This window comes from Apaloderma vittatum, unplaced genomic scaffold, assembly GCF_000703405.1.
Source record: "Apaloderma vittatum isolate BGI_N311 unplaced genomic scaffold, ASM70340v1 scaffold14563, whole genome shotgun sequence".
Taxonomy (NCBI): Eukaryota; Metazoa; Chordata; class Aves; order Trogoniformes; family Trogonidae; genus Apaloderma; species Apaloderma vittatum.
Window position 1 is genome coordinate 35690 of NW_009708747.1, and position 22885 is coordinate 58574.

The 22885-nt window shown below is 43.3% G+C and overlaps 1 protein-coding gene across 1 annotated transcript in view; it reads left to right on the forward strand.

Moving 5' to 3' along the window:
• The window catches only part of LOC104271860 (desumoylating isopeptidase 2-like), a gene marked incomplete at its 5' end in the record, with an annotated part of 20530 nt that extends 270 nt beyond the window's left edge, over positions 1–20260 (forward strand). Inside the window, 3 exons of the mRNA XM_009866670.1 lie at positions 1090–1183; positions 2230–2371; positions 19357–20260. Coding sequence (XP_009864972.1) covers positions 1090–1183; positions 2230–2371; positions 19357–19599 — 479 coding nt within the window. The remainder of the gene's footprint in view (positions 1–1089; positions 1184–2229; positions 2372–19356) is intronic.
• Between the last annotated feature and the right edge of the window lie 2625 nt (positions 20261–22885).

Genomic DNA, 22885 nt, shown 5'->3' on the forward strand with positions numbered 1-22885 from the left:
CTGTCATGAATCATGTACCCTTCTTATTTTCAGTAACTGCAGCCTCTGTAGCATGTGCAGGTGTGTAGCACAAAGGGAAGGACCAAGAAATGTTGGAAAGGCATTCTGCAGTGAAGGACAGGGAGACAGAATGGGAGAAATGAGGGAGGGAGAAGTGATTGTCTTGAGACCTGCATTTGTGTGTTTGTGCTAATTCCCTGTCAGGGTAAATCTATTTTGCAGTAATTATGTATGAATGTCTATGGTTTAGAAATATCAGAATTGGAATTTCCAGATCTTGGAGACTGTTTTTTTGAAACAACAGAGTTACAAAGAGAAGAAAACGTCTTGTCAGACTTTGGAAATGGTCTGGATGGGGTCGAAGCTGCACCCATTGCAAAAGAGGCAGCCAAGGGAACTGGGAAAACAGCTCCAGCGCAGTGAGGGACAGACCAGCATCACAGATTTTGTTTGTTTCTTTAGCATTACATGGGAATGACTTGGGCTACTCATGGTATTTTTAGCCAGTGCTGTACAGTAGACAAAACCTCTGGGGTGCCATGTTCCATCTTAAGCACAGGAGCTTTCACAGGAGGCTGTGTGAGATGGTCTGTATGACACCACAAGGTCCATGGGCGGTGCTTCGCAGGCAATGCAACATGGTCTGTGTGACATGGAGGGACCTCCTGGCTTGGCCTGCATCCTGTGGCAGCAGAGTACAATTGGCTTGGTTTTCCACAAAGAGTCCCAATTGCTGACTGTAAATCTTTCTGGAGGAAGATTTGATTTTTCCCTGCTCTAGAAAAAAATTCTTCCAGCTCAGTACCACGACAGCCTCTCACAGTTTATCTAGATGCCTCCACCATGAATTTTGCAATGAGAAGAAGCCACCTGGATGGGCATAGAGATAGACTTGGAGAGTTTTCCTGGCACTGTGAGAAAAGCAGCAGTGGTAGTGTGGACGGAGGCTGTGAGGGCATCCAGCTGCAATGGATTTTGGCAGTACCCCAGCTCCTGGTGCTGATGCTGAGCTGTGCAGACAGCTGCCATAGACTTTTTCCTGACATTGTGTTCATTCAGTTACTCACAGTCTGTTTCTTTCCTTGTCAGAGTTTGCCTATGGAGGGCATCCCTACCCTTTCAGTGGGATTTTCGAGATCACACCTGGCAGTGCGGTAGAACTTGGCGAGACCTTTAAATTCAAGTAAGGGCCCTTTTTCTGTATCTTCCTCTCTGCCCTTGGCAGCCATCAGTGTGGCAGGGAGCAGGAAGGTCCTGTCCTCCACGTCCCTCTTTCCGTCCCCTCCTAAGAGCCCTCACTGCATCCTTTACACGATCCTGGTTCAAAGGCAGCCCTGCAGGGATTTTGGAGGTGGATAAAAGAGCATGTACACAAAACAGGAAACAGCGCTGAGCTGTGTTTGGCAGGGTTTAAAAGTATACTTACAAATAAATGCATTGCTCTTTTCCCATTTTCTTTGTTTTCTGTGCTCGAAGTTTCAGTTGTCAGCAAGAATGAGAGTAACTGTGTGTTACGCAGAGCCAATACACAGGGGAAGAAAAACAAAACCTTTTATAAGTATCACCTATTTGTGGATACTGCACAGAGTATCATAAGTCATCTCCTGCGTCCATTGCTACTCTTATCGCAAGGGAGCCAAGAAGATGCTGCACTGATGTGTTGTTCAAGGTGCTCAGGTTGTGGGGCTGTGGGTCAAGAAACTGCCTGTGGCACGTGAGACTTAGACTGCCAGTTGACTTTGAGAGTTGGTGGAGACCTTTAGAAGAATGAGTGCTGTCGAGTGAACACTGGACAAAGCAATAGATTTCTGCATAAAGTTTTCAGTCTGCTCCTTTCTGGCCCATCCCATGGAAACCTTCTTAATCATTAAAAAACCCAAAACAAAACACAAAACCAAATAAACTCCACAAACGATATGCTTCTGCAGGAAATTCCTGTTGTGGGGTGGTGGGCAGAATGGGAGCAAACTCCCAGAGCTAAGACTTGCCTGCTAGTCATCAGGAAGGTCTTGGGACCATTGCCTGTGCTATAACGTGCTTTGTGAATAAGCTGGGGATATTACTGTGCCGTTTCATTGGTGACAGTCTCAGATAGCACCAGACATGCATGACCATACTTTAAGCCCGTCCTCCTTGCCAATGCCTGATCATTTCCTTCTTCCTGGGTATGTATCACTCTCTTCACTGTATCTTTCCACGTTTCCTGTTGTGTGTTTTGTTTTTCACTAGAGAATCCATTGCCTTGGGCACCACAGATTTCACAGAAGAGGACGTGGATAAGATTATGGAAGAGCTGGGCAAGGAATACAAAGGAAATGCGTACCACCTGATGCACAAGAACTGTAATCACTTTTCTGCTGCTCTGGCTGAGGTGGGCACAGTAACCTTTTTTTCTTTTTGATGTATTTTTTTTATTGCTTCAGATCCGTAATAGTGGTCTGGGGAAGAGACCTGGGGTCAGCACAGACTACCAGGCCAGAGCCCATAGCCAAACCTCTTCTCCCTGCCTTTATTTTGCTGTTGAAAGGGAAGGGATCCAGGAGGTGGAGATGCAGCAGATTTATCACGTGTTTGATCTAAATGGTGTGGAAAACTAGGAGTGCCTGCATTTTTGGTTCACTGAATAGGCGCTGAGCAGGAATTGGAAGGACATATGTAGCTAGCATGCAAATATGTATCAGTTCAATAAGAAACAAAAATGACCCTCTGTGATCTGCAAAGGAATAAAAATGGCTTATTGGTGTTCTGCAAACAAAAATTTGCAGTATTCAGGAAGTGTGAGTCCCTTTTCCTTACTTAATGTGCACCATCTAAAATCCATTTTAAAAAAGGTATTCATTTTTTCTAATAGACATCTTTGGTGCTTGTTCATTTTCATGTTCACAAAAACACTGAATTATAACAAAGCTGTTATTTCGCTTCAGGGAGAACTGAAGGACAGAGAAGCACAAATTTATCCCAAAGATATTTAATTTTAGATTCCCAAAGATCTGATTATTTTGGGGGCAAGCTGCCTTCCTCCTCACCCCCACCTTCCCCCAGCCTCCCGGATGAGATGTGTTTCAATTATATTCAGCACTTGTGTAAATCAGAATTCAGGATCTTGACCCAGTGCCAGGAAAGATAAGAAAAGCACAAAATGAAAGTGACCTTCCATAAAAACAGTTTCTGTGCTTTCCATAGGTGTTTTATGGCAAACACAAAGAGAGAATAGAATTCTTCATAATAGAATTCAACTGCTTTAGCAGTGATACTTTTCACTTCTCATTCTGGAATCCCCATTTTCATTCATTACAGATAGTCTCTGTTGCCACAAGTGTCCATTCATCCTCAAACAGGTCCATCATGGATCTTAAGTGAGATGAGATTCTGTAGTAAAAATGTTATATAATTTAGTAAGAAAATGCCTAGTGAATCCCAGAATCAGCAATTCACTTACAAGGGACCTCCTTAGGCTCTTGGGAAAAAATAGTTCTCTATTCATTTCATCCTTGCTAATTAGAGAAAAAGAAAATGACTGAGTCCTTTCTGTAAGTGTTAGCAAATAAAAATAAACAAGAAGGAATTTTATTGGTACAAACAGGGATACAAACAGGGAATGAAGTTTCAAGCAGTACAGTGACAAAAATAATGTTAGCCACACCACTGTTTTGCAGTTAAGTAATCAAATTACTACAACAGAAAATGAGAACTTCAAAAATTATGAAGGAAACTCAGGAGTAAGCTGTGTGGTTATTAGCAAAAGCAAAAAAAAACCCCAAAACCCACCTCTGCGCGCAGCAGTGAAATAAGGTTATTGGTTACTACACTTTGATATGTAAAATTTCTGTTTCATGTCCATAAGCTCAGAGCTATTCTTCCTTGTTTCTGCTGCTACATATCAATGAACTCCTTACTGCCACTTCCTTGTCCAGCCTTCCAAACACAAGTCAAATAAGAGATCTTAATAAAAAACTGCTAGGGTATTTTAAATTTTGCTTTCAATACACCTTCAGGGAACATCTTTAGGTTTTCCTGTAAGAACTTTCTTGGTGGATTCTGCGTATTCATTCACAGCCCCATAACCTCTCCAGATAATGAATCAAAAGCCTAAATAGCTAGTTCTGACACTTCCGCTTCCAGCAGTAGAATTTAGTTAGGATTTGAGTCAGTTCAAATAAACCATTCACAGGAAGCAGGACTTTTTTGTGGCTGTTGCTCTTCACAGAGGCCTGTGTTTACTGACCTTCTCTAAAGTATTACAAATACAAACCCAAAGGAGGTACACTTTAGGCCGAAGAGCAGAAGGCCCTTGGATGGTTTCTAGCATCAAGATACAGAAAATGGGAGCTGAAATTCTTAAAGAAATAGCTGGTGTTAAGACACTATGCAAAAGTTGTAGCTATTCAATGTGCCTCAGTTAACAGCATGAGAATTACATGTGCCTGTCATATATAGATGTCTCCATTCTTTCTGGTAAACTCAGTAATTTGGCAATTGCTGTGTTTTGGAGCTGGGTGAGAAGTAGGTCATCTTATCCTGGGATACTTCTGACATCTTGGAGGAAAGGCTGCTTGCAATCTGTTGAGACAGAACCTGCAAGAAATGTAGGTTTTTATTTTCCAACTTAGAATCACAGAATGGTTTGCGTTGGAAGGACCCTTAAAGATCATCTAGTTCCAACTCCCCTGCCATGGGCAGGGACACCTCCCACTAACCAGATTGCTCAAAGTCCTGTCCAGCCTGGCCTTGAACACTTTCAGGGAGGGGACTTCAACTTCTCTGGGTAACCTATTCCAGTGCCTCACCACCCTCAAAGAAAAGAATTTCTTCCTACTATCTAATGCTTACTTTACAGACTTAGTTCTTTTCTTTTTTTTTTTTTTTTTTTTTTTGCCTGGTTGTAGTGCCCATTAAAGCTAAATAAACAAAAAATCACCACACTAGGGAGCTCCAGGCCCTACAATGCAGAGACACAAGGTGCAGCCTTAAAGGGTGCAGAATGTGCTGACTACATAAGTGGCTCCCAGAACTGTGCAGATATGTTTTGTCATAGAGGACAGAAAACAGAACTGATACTTATGCCTTAAAATGAATTCTGCAATGAATCTGTTTAGTGTGTGTGTGTGTTGTCCTTTTCTTTAGATTCTTCACCTGTGAAGCAGCAATAATAATAATAATTAGCATCTATTTATGCATAGCAGTGTTATATTGCTGTTAAAGACAGGAAACTAGCAAAAGTATTCAAAGAATGAAAAGATTTAGAAATTTTATTCAACATGATAAAATTTTATTCAACAGAATAAAGTTGCTCACTGGAACTGGAGTTTAACTATAGCTTCACAAAAGGCAGCTGAGAATTTTAAGTGAATATAAATTCTTGTTCACTCTGTTGCTGTAGCCCAGCTGAAAGGTGATGCTATGAGTACCAAAATGCACTTTCACCACAGAAATGAGTGGGTCTGATGGTTAATGTTTAGTATGAAATATGGAATGACCAGCTCTGTAACCTACAGCTCTTTAGGCCTTTTTGCCCAGGGGCATAAGCAGCGTGGCGAGTTCAAGAGATGGTTCTCTGAGCCTCCAGAGTAATGCGAGGCAAGTCAAACCCCTGCTCTTTGCCAAAGATTCTTCTTTGTATGCTGGGCTATTTCCTTACTTCATGAAGGACTCTGAAATCTCTTATTGACAGCTCTCGTATATGCCAAGGTTAATTAGTTATTTTATGATTTGTGTTGTTCTATATCAGCATATGGTGATCATAAGTTAATGTGTGGTTGCAAATCTGTCTGAGAGGCCTTGAGATCTGGCTGTACGTCCCAGGTAGCTGTGTCTGGCTGCCTTCATTTCCTGGGTTTGATAATTAAGCATCCATACAGATGTTGCCCCGGTGCTTGGGTTTGGAGGATACCATCTGGTCATAGGGACTGAGGGCAGATGCAAGCCATAGGCCCTGTTGGCTGAGGTCATAATTCTGCAGAGGGAATGGGAAGGAGTTGTAAGGCTGTCTCTCCCTCCCAGATCAGCTTTCTCAGGATCACACAGTGAGGCAACAGCTGCACGTCCAATTGTCAGGACCTCTTATGTCTGGTTCTCCATCCTCAGGAGGACTGCTGAAGCCACAGGAGTCAGGCTATATTTTTCAAACTTTTGTTTTCTTGTCCTTTGCCAGTGTTTTCTCAGCAAATAGAACTATCCATTCAGAAATCTTCTGCCTATGTCTGTTTATGAATGATTTTTCTGTCTAATTACTTTTTAATACGATGATGCCACAACGGTAACTGGTAGCTGTTATCTTTAACAGTTATGTGCAGGCTGACTCCTAATGGTTAGGGGCATGTCCAGACCTATGTTCACGGATCTGCTATTTAGTCATGCATCTTGAAAAATCATCAAAATGTAGCAAATTCAGCACAAGTAGATAAGCTCTGCTTAACCACTAGGCATGCCTTTCACCTTCTATCTACCTCTGGAAAAACTCACTCTGCAGTGTCGTTGCAGCCTAATTGCATGCTGCTGTGGCATTGAGCCTCTCCCTACAACACCATGCACCTCTTCCGAGTCTTCTGATCTTCCTTCCCACATTCACTTGTAAGCTGCAAGGGGCTTTGTTACTCCCCCACTGGCACTTAACTCTGAATTTTCCTTATTCCCCACTGCAGACTGCCAAGCGTATTCATACATGCTTGAGACTTAGATCTCTCCCAGCTTTGCTGGTCCCCTATGGACTTCTAATGAGCAACTGCTGGATCAAAGGGGCATGGCTGGGTCTACTCACAAAGAAGCTCCTGTGGAAAGAAAACAAGAGAATGCTCCATTTTCAGCAGCAGCAGTTCAGACTTCATCTTCTCCAATGCCATTTCAGGGCAGCGTTCTCAGTAAGTGATTCAGTGAACAGGCTGCATGATCAGGAGTCTCTTTCCTGTGGGCTTCCTGAGGAACTTTGTGTTATTTAAGAAGTAAAGAACTACCAGAGAGCATAAGTATCTGCCTAGTAGGTGCCACACACCATCTTAACTAGTTTTGAAGGGAGTTCTGATGTAAAGCTGGGCAGAATTTCCTGGTGGATAGTCATAAGAGAGAAATCAGATGCATTTCCTGTGCATTTGCCCAGCTTCAGTTTAGGGTCACTTGTACACACATCACTTAATACCCTTTTGTGGTCTCCCTTTACCCTTGCTGTCGATGTCAGTGTGAAAAGGTGAGGGGAGCTTGATCTAAGCACTGAAAATTGAGTTAGGGTTGCCTCAGCCACTCTGACTCCTGCAACACGGTCCCATGTCACCTATATTTATAAACCACTCAAGCAAATTGCTTGTGGGTTAAAATTATGAGGTTCTTCAAACCGGGATTTGCAATTTGCTTATTCCTTTCATGATGCTTCTGTTGGCAATCCCCAAAACCAAGTAGTATCAATACTACGCTCTCTGAAGAAACTGTCCAGGAGTAGAGGCAATCCTTTGGGGGGACTTAGGCTTGCAATTTCTGCAAAGAAGAATCCCTCAGGCCATCAGCAGAAGAGCCCGAACTTCCCATCCTGTTCTGAGCTACATGCCTTTCTGCATGTCAGTACTCCAGGTGGGTACTGCTGCTGGCACACAGCAGGGTTTCTAGCATTCTGAGGAGGTTATGCATGTGTCAGCAATTGAGTTAAGACCACATCAATATTGGGTAAAGCCCTTCTGTTTGATCATCTGTTGTTCAGCCACTATGGTCCTAATGAATCCTCATGTATACTCACAGCAATACGTTCAAATGGCCCCTCAAGGAATCGCAAAGTATTTATGTGCTTTGAGTTGTCCTGGTGGCTGAAAGAGGCTATTTAATCTCTGCCAGATGGAAAAAATATTGGCTTTTTAACATTAGAAAAATGTTCTAAAACAAAAAGAAAGGCTGAAGTAATTAGTTCTTCCCATAATATGATTTGATGAATTTCCTGATTTTTTTTTTCCCAGAGCAGGGAGATGTGACATAACAAAAGGCCAGAAGTTACAAATTGCTGTAAAGTGGACATAAAGAGAGAGGAATACATTTGTGCTTTCAGGAAAACGCTGAACTCAGAGTAATTCCTGGACTATATGTTTTCCTGTGTGGAAACCCCACATGTTTGAGGTCCCAGCTGTGCCATTTTTTTGCAGGACCACTTGTTGCTGCCACAGTTAGCAATAAGGAATTATGGCATGAGGGGCCAAGAAAGGCATGCAGTTACATGCTTTTTGTCAGCAAGCCCGTTCTTTGGGCATAAAGATAGGTGCACGCAGGTACAGGGAATTGTGAAATTGCTGTCAGAGGACTTTTTTTAATGTGAGAGCATGGCCTGTGATTGCCCTCCAAGTCTACAACACAATTTGGGCTTATTCAAGGCAGGTACTATGCAAGGGAAAAGCAAACTTGTCACAGCTCGTATCCCCAGAAGTGTGTAAAGAAGAAAGTTTGAATGCTAGGGGTTCAGATATGGGAATATAAAGATATGCGTAGGCATAGGATGAGTGTACAGTGCCTGAGGGCATAATCTTGAGAGAAGATAACAGTAACTAGAGGTTCAGAGGGAGGAAGGAGGTTTTCTGTTTCCAGGTTCTTCTCTAGTCTGGTGATACTCCTCAGTACCGAGTGTAACAATCACACCATGTCACCGCAGCTTAAAAATTCTGAAAAAGCTTTTTCTGCTTAGCCCATGCACAAACAGATGACGATTCATTTGACTTCCCACCAGCAATTTTCCATGCTTCTGAAGGTTCCTGTCTAAGATAAGCTATGGAGCTGCGTTCTTACCAGAGTGATGACAGTTGCTACAGCATGTCTCAGAAAGGCAAACCACTACGTTGAGACAGAAAAACACCTTTAAATCAGCACTAGAACTAGAAGATAAGTGGAATGACTTGAGGAAATCACTCCTCCTCTCTTCAGCAACTGGAATGAGCCCTGTTTAAGGAAACTCTTTAACATCTTGCTAGAGGACACTTGACACATAATTACCAAAGAAGTGGGTCTTCCGAGCACCAGGGACAATAGCCCCTTCTACTCCCCAGTAGCCTTACCAGTAGTGGAATAGCAATAAAGTCAGTGCGTCTTTTGAGGCCTTTTGATAAGATATGAAGCTGGTGCTTATCGTAATTAGGAAATGAATTGAGAAGCCCTGCTGTGATACACCTTAAAAATTGTTGATGTTAGAACTTTACCTGAGGACAGCAGTGACAGAAGGTTTTATTCTTTTATCCTGTTTTTCCTCCCTCATCTTGAAAGCGGAGTGGAGTGATTTCTTTCTGATTTGTATGTGCAAATTATCTTAAGTACCAGAAAAGGTCCAAAACCTTCTGTACTTTGTGGCAGCTTCCTAGCCTGGAGTTATTTATGTGTCTTGCAGCTGCTCTAAAACTACTCTACTTTCAAAAAAAAAAAGTGAAAGGCTGAATCTACGTTAGTAGGGTATGCTTGTATCTTTAAGAGTATGGTCAGAGAATCTGCAGTAGCCCCTGGGACAAATCTGTCTTAGAAACACGTGAGTGATCTGATATGAATTTCCCCAGTGTCAGTGAAGGCAGAATTTAGCCACATGACTGAGAGATGGTGAAGTTAAACAGCCCTATTTGCTTCCTCTTATACCCAGAGAAATCTATTAAAAAAAAGACTAGAACCAAGTCTGAAGTTAGTGTGCATGGTTCACATCCATGTGTAATCATTCTTCAGAAGGATCTTTAAGGTCATTTGGATTTGAGGGATTAAAAATCATTCAAGAAAACCAGCCTCCTTTTGTCTATACTGATCCTTTTCACCCTTTATTCCTTTAAATATCAAAGAATCTGTTTCCTTATTGCTTGGCATTTCTTCATTCAAAGGATTGGATCCAGGCAATGGTGCTCAGAGATGGCTTCTGAATAAATGCCTAAAATTGGAACATATTATTAGACCTGAACTAAGATTTTTGGAGTAAAGCAAGCCATCTGAAGCATAGCCTTTTAAGGGGTTCTGACCATTTTAACAAAATTTTTGCTAGAATGTTTTGTGAGTTCAAACAAAACTGATTGGTGAGACATACTCATCCTCAAGTAACTGAAAGAAGCTTGCTGGGGTGTGGGAGAGCAGTTGGACTAAAGATTTCTTTAACTTTTCTCCTACGTTTCACTGACAATTCTCTTTAATATCAACCACAAGATATTCTGGAGAAGGGAGTCCCTCAGCCTCTCCTGTGGGAGCTGTCCCACTTATAATTATTTACAGAAACAAAGAGATGACACATTTCATCAGAAGAGAGAGGCCTGAATCAGAGTTTGTGTGCTTGTGGTTTTAGAAGCTAATTTTGAAGTTGTAGGATTTACAGAAATTTCCAGAGAGAGAAAAATATTTTGGGGAACTGGGGGTCTTGTTCATGGACTGAACGGAAAAATAGGCCTGGGGGTTCATGAAGTGAACACAGTTCATGAAGTTGACACAGGAAGGGAAGAGAGTCTTCTAAGTATCTGAGGTGGCTTAGGTCAGCCTTGGAAAATTCTTTAGTATCCTAGATGAGGCTGGGTCTTACAGGGCAGGGATTGACGACACTGCGACAGGCAAATGCTCACAGCCAGAGTATTAGAGCTGCACTCCGAGCCACACAATCTGAATTTTCTTGGGAAGCAGGGGATGGTCTTGTTGCAGTCAGGCTTGCTTGCATGCATATTGTGTATGTTGGATGCTAGGGCTTCTTTCCCCTATTCTTTGTATACCTGGTCAAAGATCTGTCATATTGATAGTAGCAGACAGGCTTTGTCATTGTGTATCGATGTGATAGCAGGAAATATGCATCTCTCATAACTGAAGTGCAGCGTAAGGTATCTGTGATTGGCTTTAGAGCTGTGCCTGATACATACTTCCCTGGTGGTATGGCTGTCTTGGTTGTCCTTTGTTGGAGCTTTGGTAGAACAGAGGAATCTTACTTTCTTCATAGAGGGTGTGGAGCTGTACTGAAGTGACAGGAGATGGTAGCCAGCGCATATTCCTTTCGCTCTGGCTATTCACCTGCCCTTTTTCAGCCAAGGCAAAGCTGACAGCACATAACAAACTTTTATCAGAATCCTGCTTTCCGTAGAGGAGCGTGACTTTCAGTAAACTCTCTGGAGGGCACGTTTGCTCAGTCAAGGACCAAATGAGGGCAAGTTTTTTAATCATTACTGAATAATTTAAGTCAAAAACTTTTCGGGTCCATCCCCAGGCACATGTAGTTCTCATCACAATGTTATTAAAACCTAGGAAACTCCTCTGAGCCTGAAAGCTATCAGAGAGAAAAGATTAAACACTAGAGACTGGAGCTCCAAGTGGCAGGTGAGTCACTATCAAAAACAGCAGAAGCTTTTATAAACCAGCCTTCAGCAGATCCTAAGTAGACAAGTAATACCCATGTTTTCCTTAGTCAACAATTGCTTTTCAGGTGCCTCTGCTGTAGAGGAGATCGGTGTTTTGTTGTCTAAAAGCCTACATGCAATTCTGTTAATGGCAGGGGATGCAGGGCTCCCAACACACAGAAAGGAGAGAAGGAAATGAACAAACAAACCAAAAAACAACGACGAGGCACAAAAGAACGTTAGGAAAGCTTTATTTCCCAGTCCCTGAGCCAGTTCTCAATGAAGCTGGTGGAAAGACTTGCTTCACTGCAGCAGCCTTTAAATGTTCTTAGCTCTACAGGGAACAGGCTGTGTTTGTTTTCTGTTTTTTAACTGCCACATACGTTTAGAAGAAGCTTATTAATAAAGACATCCTGCACCCATAAATTATCCTCATGATTTCAGATGGATGTCATTTTTCTCTTGTTTCTGCTTCTAAATATGCGCAATTGTGACTGCATGCTGTGAATAAGCTGCTATATCACATTCCAGATGTGACTTCTCTGCTGTGGCAAAATAAGATTTCTAGACTGTTGCGGTTTAGGGCTGGGCCGGCCACTAAACACAGACAGATGCTCTCTAACCCCCTCTCCCTCCCCAAACAGGAAGGGAATGAGGCAGAGAGACTTATGGATTGGAAAAAAAGAAAATCAAACCAGCTTTTATGAATAAGGAAATAATAAAAATAGTGAACTATATACATATATACAAAACTGATATTGAACCTGACTTCCCCCACCATCACCCCCCCAATAGCAATCCCCATTGATGCTGCAGAGCATGTGGCACGGGAGAACCCCCAGGCTCAGCGGCAGAGGGGAGTTGGATACGGGAGCTGGATTCAGAAATTTAGGATTAGAGGAGGAAGATCAGACTGAGTCCTTCTGGGACACCAGCCATTGCAGAAGCTAAGAAAGAGGAAGAAGACCTAAACCCTTGTGATCTCTCAGTTTTATACTGAATATGATGTATATGGAATGGAATACTCTGGTCACTTGTCCTGTCTGTAACTACCCAGAGGTGCACTCTTTTACTTCTTTGTGACCCCTCTTACCTCCTGGCACCCCCAGTGTGGCACACAAGAGCCAAAAGTGACCTTGGTCACTATAGGAATAAGTATAAACAAGAGCCTTTCTGCATCCCCATCCCAGGCAATAACTGTAAACATCTGGCATTATCACTGCTAGTAGCACACACTGTCTGCAAAAACACGTTGCTAACTTCAGAAAGTACAGCCTTTAAGAAGAGACTGAGCTGAAAAGCAAAAATCACTGAACAGAGCTGGTTCTGTTTAGCTCAAACCAGGACATAGGTGTGTAGTGTATTATTTAGGGAAATCCTCAGAATAAAGGATGGTATAGAAATATAAACATCTTTTTCCACCATTAATCTTTTTAGCCTTGCTACCCTGAATGAGTCTCATGGCTAAACAAAAATGATTAGTGGAAAAACTCTTATAGGGATCTTGCAGTGCTCTCAATCCACCCTATTTTTCCTACCTTTCTGTGTGTGCAGGGGAATGGCATTAGGTGGCAAGTAATTTGAAACAGCGATCGCCTCCCTGGGGCAAGTTTTTAGCACATAATTTCAATTTTTTGTAAATGGACTAATTATGTCACATATGTCCTGCAGTTTTTTTCAGATTTTCCCTTTAAAGTGATCCACCTAGCCAAAAAGATTAAATGTGAAGGTATTTTAAGAGTGAGTTTGAAAAAAACCCCAACCCAAACCATCTTAGGCTCTTCATGCCTAGTGTAAATGTGAGTGTTTTGCAGCACCTATTTTATTCTGCTTTTTCCATCTGTCTTCCAAAACAAAAAAAAGCCTGTGTCCTCACCTAAGAGCTAATAGCTTGTACTCTCTGGAGAATACATCTCTAGTTGCGCCATCGTGGAGCCTTTGTGCTTGCAAATGCCTGAGAACAGATGTCTCCTTTCCACGAATCAAGATGGCAAGGAAAAACCCTGTCCTTTTTACCAGCTGCTTGTTGATAAATGAAAAGTGTCAGGAGTGTAAATGAACTGTAAGCGTGTTGATAGGCTTTAGAAACTGGAACCTTTTGCTCAGGATTTCTGCCAACACTGCCAGACAGAAGGTCTCTCCTTGTTCCTATGAGTTCCTGTCTTCCCTCTTCTCATTTTATGTCTCTGCAGTAACCTGCTGCTCACTAATATTAGGTGATAAGGCTTGAGGCTGAAACACAGGATTTTCTTGGCTAGCTAATTAGGAGAAAATACATGCTTTTGATGTCCATCCCTCTATGCATATGGGTTGGCTTGGTCACACCCAGCATGTCCATAACACTGGAAAGGATGACCCTGTTAGGCAACAGCTGTTTTCAGCCACTGGTCTCAAAACAGCAGCTGCTAGGAGAAGGCAGTTGCTCTTCATGAGATCACGATAATATGAATGAATTTCAGCGGCTCATTCATTTGGTGGGCAAGTCATTATTTTAAATGTCACTAACAAGCCAGACTTAATTATACTTCATAATCCCAAGATGCCACTTGCTGCCTACCTTGTCATCCTGAAGCTGCTGGCTGTATGTACAAGTGGTGGTTACAAGGAACTTCATGCTCAAAGGGGGTATTGCTGTGCTTCAGTGTTGGTACATAACTAATAAGTGATGCCACTTAGAATGTGGGTCATCAAGATGTTGTATTTGCCAGTGAGAGTGAAACAGCACTGTGAGTGCTGAGATGCTATAAAGCCACCTGTCTTGTCTGACCCAGAGCTGTCTACTCCATCGTCTCTTTTCTTGGCATCTCTCTGAATGCAGACTCCTGCAGAGACGCAGCTCTCTCTTTCCACCACAGGACCACAGATGTGACTGACACGTTCCCACTAGCATCACAAGGGAGCAAGTCTGTGGGTGTTAGTCCCTCCTTTCAGTGATTTCCCTTTTTTTCACTCCTGGCTGGTCTCAGGGAGATGATACAGATTCTTCTGCTTTGCATGGGAGAACTGCCCACGGTCCTGGGGAGAACGGGTACAAATGGCAATATGTTGCCTGCTGAGGAGCAAAAGGGGATTGCATAGGAGAATGGGCTCATTTTAGACAGTTGTTTAAATGCATTTAAAAGGTCTTTTCCTTCCTGTCTTTGATTTAAGATGTTACGCCCTAGAAGAAAGCCTCGTTATTGAGCTCATTCAGCCTCATCTACAGCTTCTCAGCTGTACCCTTTCGCCTGCAAGATGCAGGACACTCCCAGCTCTGCTGAATGCGTGCTGCAGGCAGCTCTACTGCCCAGTGAAGCTGTCCTCCCCAACGTATTCTATTGACAGGCACAGGCTAGTTATATTCTCTAGAGTAGAAATTGTCTTTTTGAGACAGTAATTATACCATAAATCTGTTTCAGGCAATTGATCCTAGCATGCCAACTCCACCAAGTTGAGACTGTGCTTTCAGGTGTGTTGCAAAGAAGGCTTTATGTCTGTTCTCTTTCAGGAATGTTATTTCCAGTGTATAGACCATGTGCAGCAGCCGATTGGGAGTGCAGAGCTAGAGGTGTGCTGCTCATTGATGCACTGAGACTCCCTTCTCTCTGACAGCACTCAGAAGTTATACTCCCAGTTTAGTATTTGAAGGTGGTTAAAAAAATGCCCCTGTGCATTGGGTTAATGATTTATTCCAGATGTGTACAAATACTAATTTCATCACATTGTCATGCTTTTCTTTCTACATATGGGTTTTGGCTACGCTAGTACAGCCTGCAAGCTTTGCCTGGGCAGATGTGCTCGTTTGTATCTAATGGCCTTACTCTGAAATTCTGATAAGCATCATCTATTCTATATCGTTTAGGCCTCATAGGAGCCAACTCATGCAAATGCTGGAAAGATTCTCCTTGGGCTCTAAAGGCTTTGCTCTTAAAGTGCTCTGGGGTGTAAGTTAGACTCCTGAGGCACCAGTAAAAGCCCTTTGCATTCTCTAAGATGCACCAAGGGGAATACTGCACAGTAGCTCAAATGGATACATGCCCCATGCGGACACCACCTCATTTTTAGCAAGGCTGCTAAGTGGAAGTGGCAGTGGGTGGGTCAAAAAAAATCTTGAGCTTCAGTTGGCACACAAAAATTGAAGTAAATAGCATGTATTGTTCGAGGAATGCAACGCTGCCTCTGCTCACCTTGATTTTCATGGATTGGAACACTACATGGTGACCTTGGGAAGGCTCAATTCAAAGAAAAAAATCCTAAGTGCCTTGAGTTATGCTTCTGTGCCTGGCCTGAATTGCCTCAATTGCATCATTCAGCACAGTGCAGTACCTATTGCATTCAAGAGCCTTCTCTTATCTCTACAACTAATCAGTCCTGTATTTTGAAAGGGGCTCAGACTGTTAGAGTATCTCAGATAACATCTAGCATATGCCCATAGACCCAGTGGTCTCACACAATGCAGCACATGGACAGCATTGTCCTCTACAGGACAGGAGAGGCTCGGCTTCCTCCATTGCTGGATGGCATTTAAACCCATGTTTCCTAGCTGCTGGGCTGTTCCCTTGCCCACAGCAAAGCTTTACAGCAAAGTGTTACGGCCTCACTGAGCAGCAGTGCCTAGCTATTAGGGCACTTTGGGGAGGGAAGAGCAAATGGGGTGCAGTCCTCACTCCCAGCACAATTTACACATTTTAACCAATGACTGTTTAGTGCAAAATGACACCACTTAAGATACTCAGAGCATCTTTTTGTAACCCAAATTAGTTGTTTCTTGACAAGTTGAAATCCTGCTGTGGATTTGACAGTTGCCCAGAAATAGCATCCAGGCTGTCAGGTCCCATTTCTCCCGCACATTTGGCTTTCAGCCATGGATGTCTGAACTGCTGTTTCCACTTGACTCTGCAGACGCCAGCTGGGTCATTCTCAGTTCTTGCACAGAGTCCTCAGAAGAAGCTGCTGCTATGGGAGACTTAGCTTTCTATCATGAGGTGCCACTCAGTGGAATCTGCAAGTACGTGCAGCCTTCGCTAAAGCTTCTGCCCCAAATGGGGACTGGTCTCTTGGTAGGCAGTCAGAAGCTGTGCTTACTATCCCAAAATTTCAGCCAGTGACAGGGAGGGACTGGCTGCCTCTACGGGGTGAGAATAACTCATACCTTCAGGTCCGTGACAGTGAGAAAAAGATGAGGCAGTGCTATGCATGGTAATCATGGCTGGACACTGCTTGCAGGAGGTTTGCAAAGCTTAGGGAAGCCCTACATGGGATGAGATGTTCCAGGTTTTGCTGCCAGTAGTCCAGCCTCTCATGTACTCCACAGTATTTCACATCCCAAACGCTTTTCTGCCTCAGATAATCTGTAACTACACCCTGAGTTTATATCTCAGGATTATATCTCATATAGGCTTAGCCCTTCTGTGACCATTTATTTATTTTAGTTCTTTTTCTAATCAGCTACATATGAAAAGGCTCAGCTACTTTCTTGTCCAATGTCAAGCTCAGGCTCCACTATAGCTATAAATCCTGAAGGGATGGTAGCAGTGGAGCTTGGTTTGATGGTCAGGACCAGCAATTTCTGACCCAAAAGGGTTTATTATTTATTTACGAACTCTCACAGGACAAGTGTGTGACTCATCACAGACAAGTTTACCCCCTTCAGAAGAGAAAACCCCACTTATCTGGGAAGGAAATAAAAAACACCTAAAATCCTAAACTATAAAACCATCTTAAATCAGGGTTCTGTAAGCTTATCGTTCTAGTGCATGGCTTTCAGTTGAGAATTACCCTGAAAAGCTGCAGTAGGTAATTTTTCTGTGGCTTCATAAGCAGTTGGAAAACACCCACTTCATATGCTCGTGCTGGTTTGTTTCTTTTTAAACTCAGTTGGCTTAATCCCATTGCATTTAGGTTGGTTTGATGTTTCTCCACTAGCTAAGTACTGCTGGATGTTCCAGCACAATATGCTTTATGGCAAGGAGTGAAAAACATAAAGGCAGGCTGCAGTGTTAGTGGCATTCCCTGCCATTGCCTTTTTGCTCCTGTTGAGCTTTATGTTTTGCTGTGGAATAGTAAGGAGGCTTCACTAACAAACGAAAGAAAGCCAGCTCTTTAAAACTGCATTTCTATTTCAGCCAGTCTTACCTTGTGCTGTTCTGTTGTTTCAGCTAATTTTCCAAAGAATCATACCCTGGTTTTGTTTTCCTGGTAATATCTGGGGGGAAGTCCTTATTAAGACTTACAGCTGCTCAAGAACTAAACTCTTATGTATGTATGCATCACAAGGAGCTTAAACCAAGTCACAGTAGTAGGCAGTAGCTCTAGCAAGGGAAAATAGGGATCTGGATAGAGATAAAGAATTGCTAATAATTGCCCACAGATTAAAAATTTCAAAAATACTGATTCATATAGCTGTATCTGAGGTTAAGGAGAATGCAGCATTGGTAAAGAACTGAACTAAAAGTCTTTGGGGTCTATTAGGTAAAGAACAGTCTATGCTTGCAAGTAATTTTAGCAGCTAAATGGCTCTGCTCATTCTTTGATACTTAATGATGGCATCTTGAATTTCACACATTGATTTTTAAACAAGGCAGGCCAAAAGACAGTGAGTTCTGTAGCCAAATTAGCATGGTCACAGGTTTCTCCACACTTCGTTGGAAATTCCATGCTCTTGGAGCAAGCTAATTCCTTTATCCTCAAGGTGCACATTGGAGTGGGACTTAGATTGTTGTGCCTACACCATATGCATGAAGAACCAGCTGGTCTAGCAACTGCTTCAGTCATGCTCCCTGAAAAACTCTTGAAGCCTCTAAGCACTGCATTTCCGTTGTCAGTAGTGGACATCTTGCCAAATAATCTCCTTAGTACACTACAGGCAAACGCTCTCTCAATTTTTTGCAGTAATTAGTATTACATGTAGTTTTAGACAAGAAGAGGGTAGGGGGAAGAGCAAAGGAATTATTTAGTATTGGCAGAAGGTGCAGTACAGACAATCCTGGAACTACTAATCTGTCTAAATGGTGGGACAAGGACTGTGGGGTGGATTTTCCTCCCTGCCCAGCTTGCTCCATGCGAGACAGCGCTGGAAGGGAAGGATAATTCAGGTATTATGACTACTGTACCTGCCATGGACTTCAGGCTCTAGCATACTGGTGTAGGGCCACACGGGCAGTATATTTACTAAAGACGGGCTCTTGAGGCTCTCTCGCTGATCAGTTTCATGTTTCTCTTCTGTGTCTGGCAAGGGAAATGGTAAAATGTAAAGGGAAGACTTCTTTATATGGCCTAATCCAGATACAGCCACTAAAATCTGACACCTGTATGTGCATACGGTCGAATGCTATAGAAGAAAGGAGCTCCTGTATGCAGCAGGTTGTTTCATTGTGCTGAATGTGAGATGACCTTGAAGAGCAAGGTCTGTGCTAGCAGAGCGTAACCCAAATCAGCACCAGGAGAATGTGTGATGAAATGCAGGCTTAGTGAGAAGCTAGTAGTTTTGTTTGTTGCTTGTTTTCTCACATTTAGGAAATCCCATATGGGGAGAAATTAAAGGGTGATGTGCTACGGTAGAGGAGGGACCCCCAGATGCTGTGACTTGATTGAGCCGGTGTGTCAGCCCAAGGAAGAAAAGTGAGCGGCAAAAACAGCTTCTCGGGCACCTCCGTCCACCCAGTCATGCTCAGCTTCTGGGCTCCCCAAGGTTCAGCCAGCAACAGCCTAAATATTTTTCAAATTTTTTCGAACTGCTTGGAAAATGAGCATCATTGTCTTGGATGAGGAGAACCAGCAGGCCTGTCCTTTTACCCGCCTGGAGAACAGAGTGGCCAAAGCCAGTGAGGGCCATAAACTGTTTTCCCCAGTCTCTGCTATGATGCTGTCAGGGCTCTCTGTGCGTGCTGAGCAGTTGTGTAGTCACTCATGTTTATAGCTGTTGCTGACTGGGGAAGATGCTCCTTACACGTCAAACAGGTCTCTTTTGAGCAACAGGGAATTCACCCTGCTGAGGTGGCAGTGAGGATGGGATGATATTGCCACCACACACATGTGTTTTGGTACTATTAACCACGCTCCTTTTTGGTTTACTCCACAGATACTGTGTGGGAAAGAGATCCCCCGCTGGGTGAACCGCCTGGCCTACTTCAGCTCCTGCATCCCCTTCCTCCAGAGTTGCCTCCCCAAGGAGTGGCTGACTCCAGCAGCCCTGCAAAGCCACATCAGCCTTGGCCTCCACAAAGAGGAGCAGGGGAACACGATGGATGAGGAGTCCCCTTCCACCTCTGCAGCCCCCTCGGCCTCAGGCACATCGCGAACCTGTCGGCATACCCGGGTCTAAGCTGTGCCCAGTATGCCCTCAAGTAACATCCCTCTCTCTTGTACTGTTTCTTTCTCACGCCTTTTCACACACTTTGGTTTCTCTCTTCTTCAACGGACAACACAAGGGAGGGAAGACCCTTTCTACTGAGGAGGTGAAGCTTCAGTCCCTTTTCCAAGAACTGCCACTACAGTCACTTGGCAGAATGACTGTGAAGCCCAACACTGAACTGAGGAGTGTGGTGACTAAACTGGATTCTCCTTCCAGGGCCCCCACGCTTCTCAATCCACAGAGAACTGCTGGCTCTCTTGGGCATGAGCACATGCCTGTGGGCAGGAGGGCACCATACTGTGATGTTCCTTCTCTGGAACTGTTTTATCTTTTTATTTCTTCCCCCACCCATGTGAGCCCAGCAACCTGCTCTCTATTTTGGATGGGTTTGTCATTCCCCTATGACAAATCTCCTGCCCACACCCAGTGAAGGAAGCAAAGCCAGAACTCAACCTTCTCAACTCTTAGACCAGCAACAAGCTCCACTCAGCCCCACCCATTTTGTAATTATCGGGTTTCTAACTCATGTGAAGGACAAATGAAAGGTGCTGCTGTTCTATAACCGCCAGTTTTCAGTACTGAAATTTAAGAGCTTGAATGACTGTCCTGCTCTTGAAAATAACAACAGAGAACTTAGCAAATGAATGTGTTACTGTGGCTTTTCTTTGGGGTCAAAAAGAGGATGGGGCTAGTGCTTAGAGGCAGCTACTAAGTGCGTGCAGAGATGACTTTTGACCATATTGGTGCTTTTTGGCACAGATCCCTCAGATCCCTTGATTCTAGGCAACCTTCCTGGTTTATTTTTTCATCCCTGGTGAATATCTCTCCTAACTGACATTTTCTGTCTCTCTTTGGGGGAATGGCCCTCCTGAGCACAGGAGAAAGAGAGAATCTGTTGGGAAAGAGAGAAAGAGAAAGAAAGAGAGAATCTATTGGGAAGGTCAGTATTTCCTTCAGCTTTTCCTCGTGCACTTGCAGTCCTAAAAAGTGACTCCAGAGCCACTCTTCCACAGCCTCTTTCTGAGCCCACCCAAGAAGGCAAAAAATGAGTGGTGAACCCAAAGAATGTCAACCTGTTTCCTTCTCCTCCCTTTTTGGAGGTGGTGGGGGAAACTTAGGGCCACATCTGGAAAGCATGGATGACCCTTCCAATGCACGGGACGCAATGGTGCCTTCCATTGTGTGCACGATTTCAGTGGCATGAAAAATGGGCACAGCTGGCTTGTTGGCCTCTCCAGGTTGGCTCTTGACAAGAATCTGGTCCTTGTATTTAGGCTCATTCTGATAGTTGACAAGAAAGCAGAGGAGGAGGAAAGGACAAGTACACAATTTTTCCACTCAATTACCTCACTAGGAGTTCTAGTCAAAAGATGTAGGAGAGAATCAAAGGGGAAATCCAGACCACCTCTGTCCTTTACAACTCCTCTTGGCCACACAAAAGAGGATGAAAAAGAAAGAGGCACAGTGGTGAGAGGGACTTGCCGTTTTAGAAATGCTATTCTCGACAGCTACTACCAAGTCAGGACCTCCACCCAGAAAGAACTACAAGCCCTTAAGGTGGGTGGATGTCGAGTCCAACCAACTGTTTCTTTAGCTCAGGTATACAGAAGTGTGTGCTTTCAGGGCTGAAGGTCTTGGCTATGATGTACATCACGTCTGCACAGACAGTGCTTAATGGTTTGTTCCATGCGCATGCTCATAGTGAAGCGGCAGGCTTTGGAGAGATATACTGCATGGAAAAAAAATCACAAGATGGCCTCACTCCACCACTTCCTGAAGTGATGCATATCTGGGCAACAAAACCTTCACAACACGCCTCTCGTTTTCATCCTCTGAAGAAACTGCTGCAAGTTCTATACCGAACTAAAATAATTTTCCTTATTATCCTTGGCTACTCACAGCCATTACTGCATTGTGAGCAATTCTGCAGCTCCCATATCCTGTCCGGCAACAATCTTGATTACGCTGGCTTGTCCAGGGATATTTAATACAATTTCTGTCCTGTTCTCCATCCTGCTGGCCAGAAACCCTGTTACACAATGTATTGTTGAACTCTCTATTCCCCTGCAGTCATGGTCACTGCAGCCGAAACCAGCTGCACAAGCTTCATTTGTCTGAAGTTCCCAGGGTGCCTGCCAATAGCCAGCAGCATGTTATGTACCGTGAATTTTAAACTCTCTTTTCAGGTCCTTCTCTGGAGGAAAGTGAGAAGAGGCTTTCCCAGAGCTTTTGTCTAGGCCAGGGAGACTGCAGTCAGAAAAACCTAACTGCCAATGTGACAAAAACCAGGTGGTCACCACCCTTGTGTTTCTGCTCTGCACCTGAGCTCCAGATAAGGCACCATGTATACACCTAGGAGAGAACTAGGGCTGGTCCAGAGGCACGTTTCACAGAGAAAACCTTCTCACAGTACTTTACAAAGTAATTAAAAAAAAAAAAGAAAAAAAGCTGTATGGTAACCTGGACAAGAAAGCTATGTTCAGCCCCCTTGGGGACATGAATATTTGCTTGAAGTATTGGGGGAGTGAGCTGTCAATGTCATAAAAAACAGATCTTTATCTACTTTTATGTTTGTCCATCTGTTTATGACAGTAGGGTTCACATCAAGGAGGCATCAAACCTCTGTTGTAAATCAAAACCAGAATATATTCCAGTCTTCAAAAGCATTTCTCCCCACCCCTCTCTGTTCAAGGTGGCCAGCTAACAACGACAAGAACAAAGGGACACTGTGGAAATAAAATATATATTGATGATAGCTTTACCTCTGTAATTTAACAGCATTTTAGATTATCAAACATGAAGACATTTTGAAAGCTTAATTTACTATTCATCTCCGGCACAGCACATTTGTTTTAGGCACTTTTCTTGTCTTTCCAAATATTATAAAATTATTGTTGTTATTATATAATTATATCATATTTGTATTTATTTACACACTTGCTCCCTCTTGTTGTTTTGGAGAATAACACTATGGGAAAATTTTAGATACCAGCAGTTATCAATGAAAACAAAAGAGCAGTTTATGAACCTTAACCAAAGCACCTCATGACACTGGCACAAACTCTTGACCTTTCTTTTTACTACCAGGTCTTTGGTGGCTTTTTGAAAGTTGGAATAAGAGGGCACAAACTCAGCATCAGCAGCTGTGGCTTAGGTCTCTAGCAGAGAGCTAACAGTACTCAGGTTGGAGAGTAAGACTGAAGGTGTGGTTAGCCTAATGCCTAATTAGAGTTATAATACAAACTGTTTCTAGGGA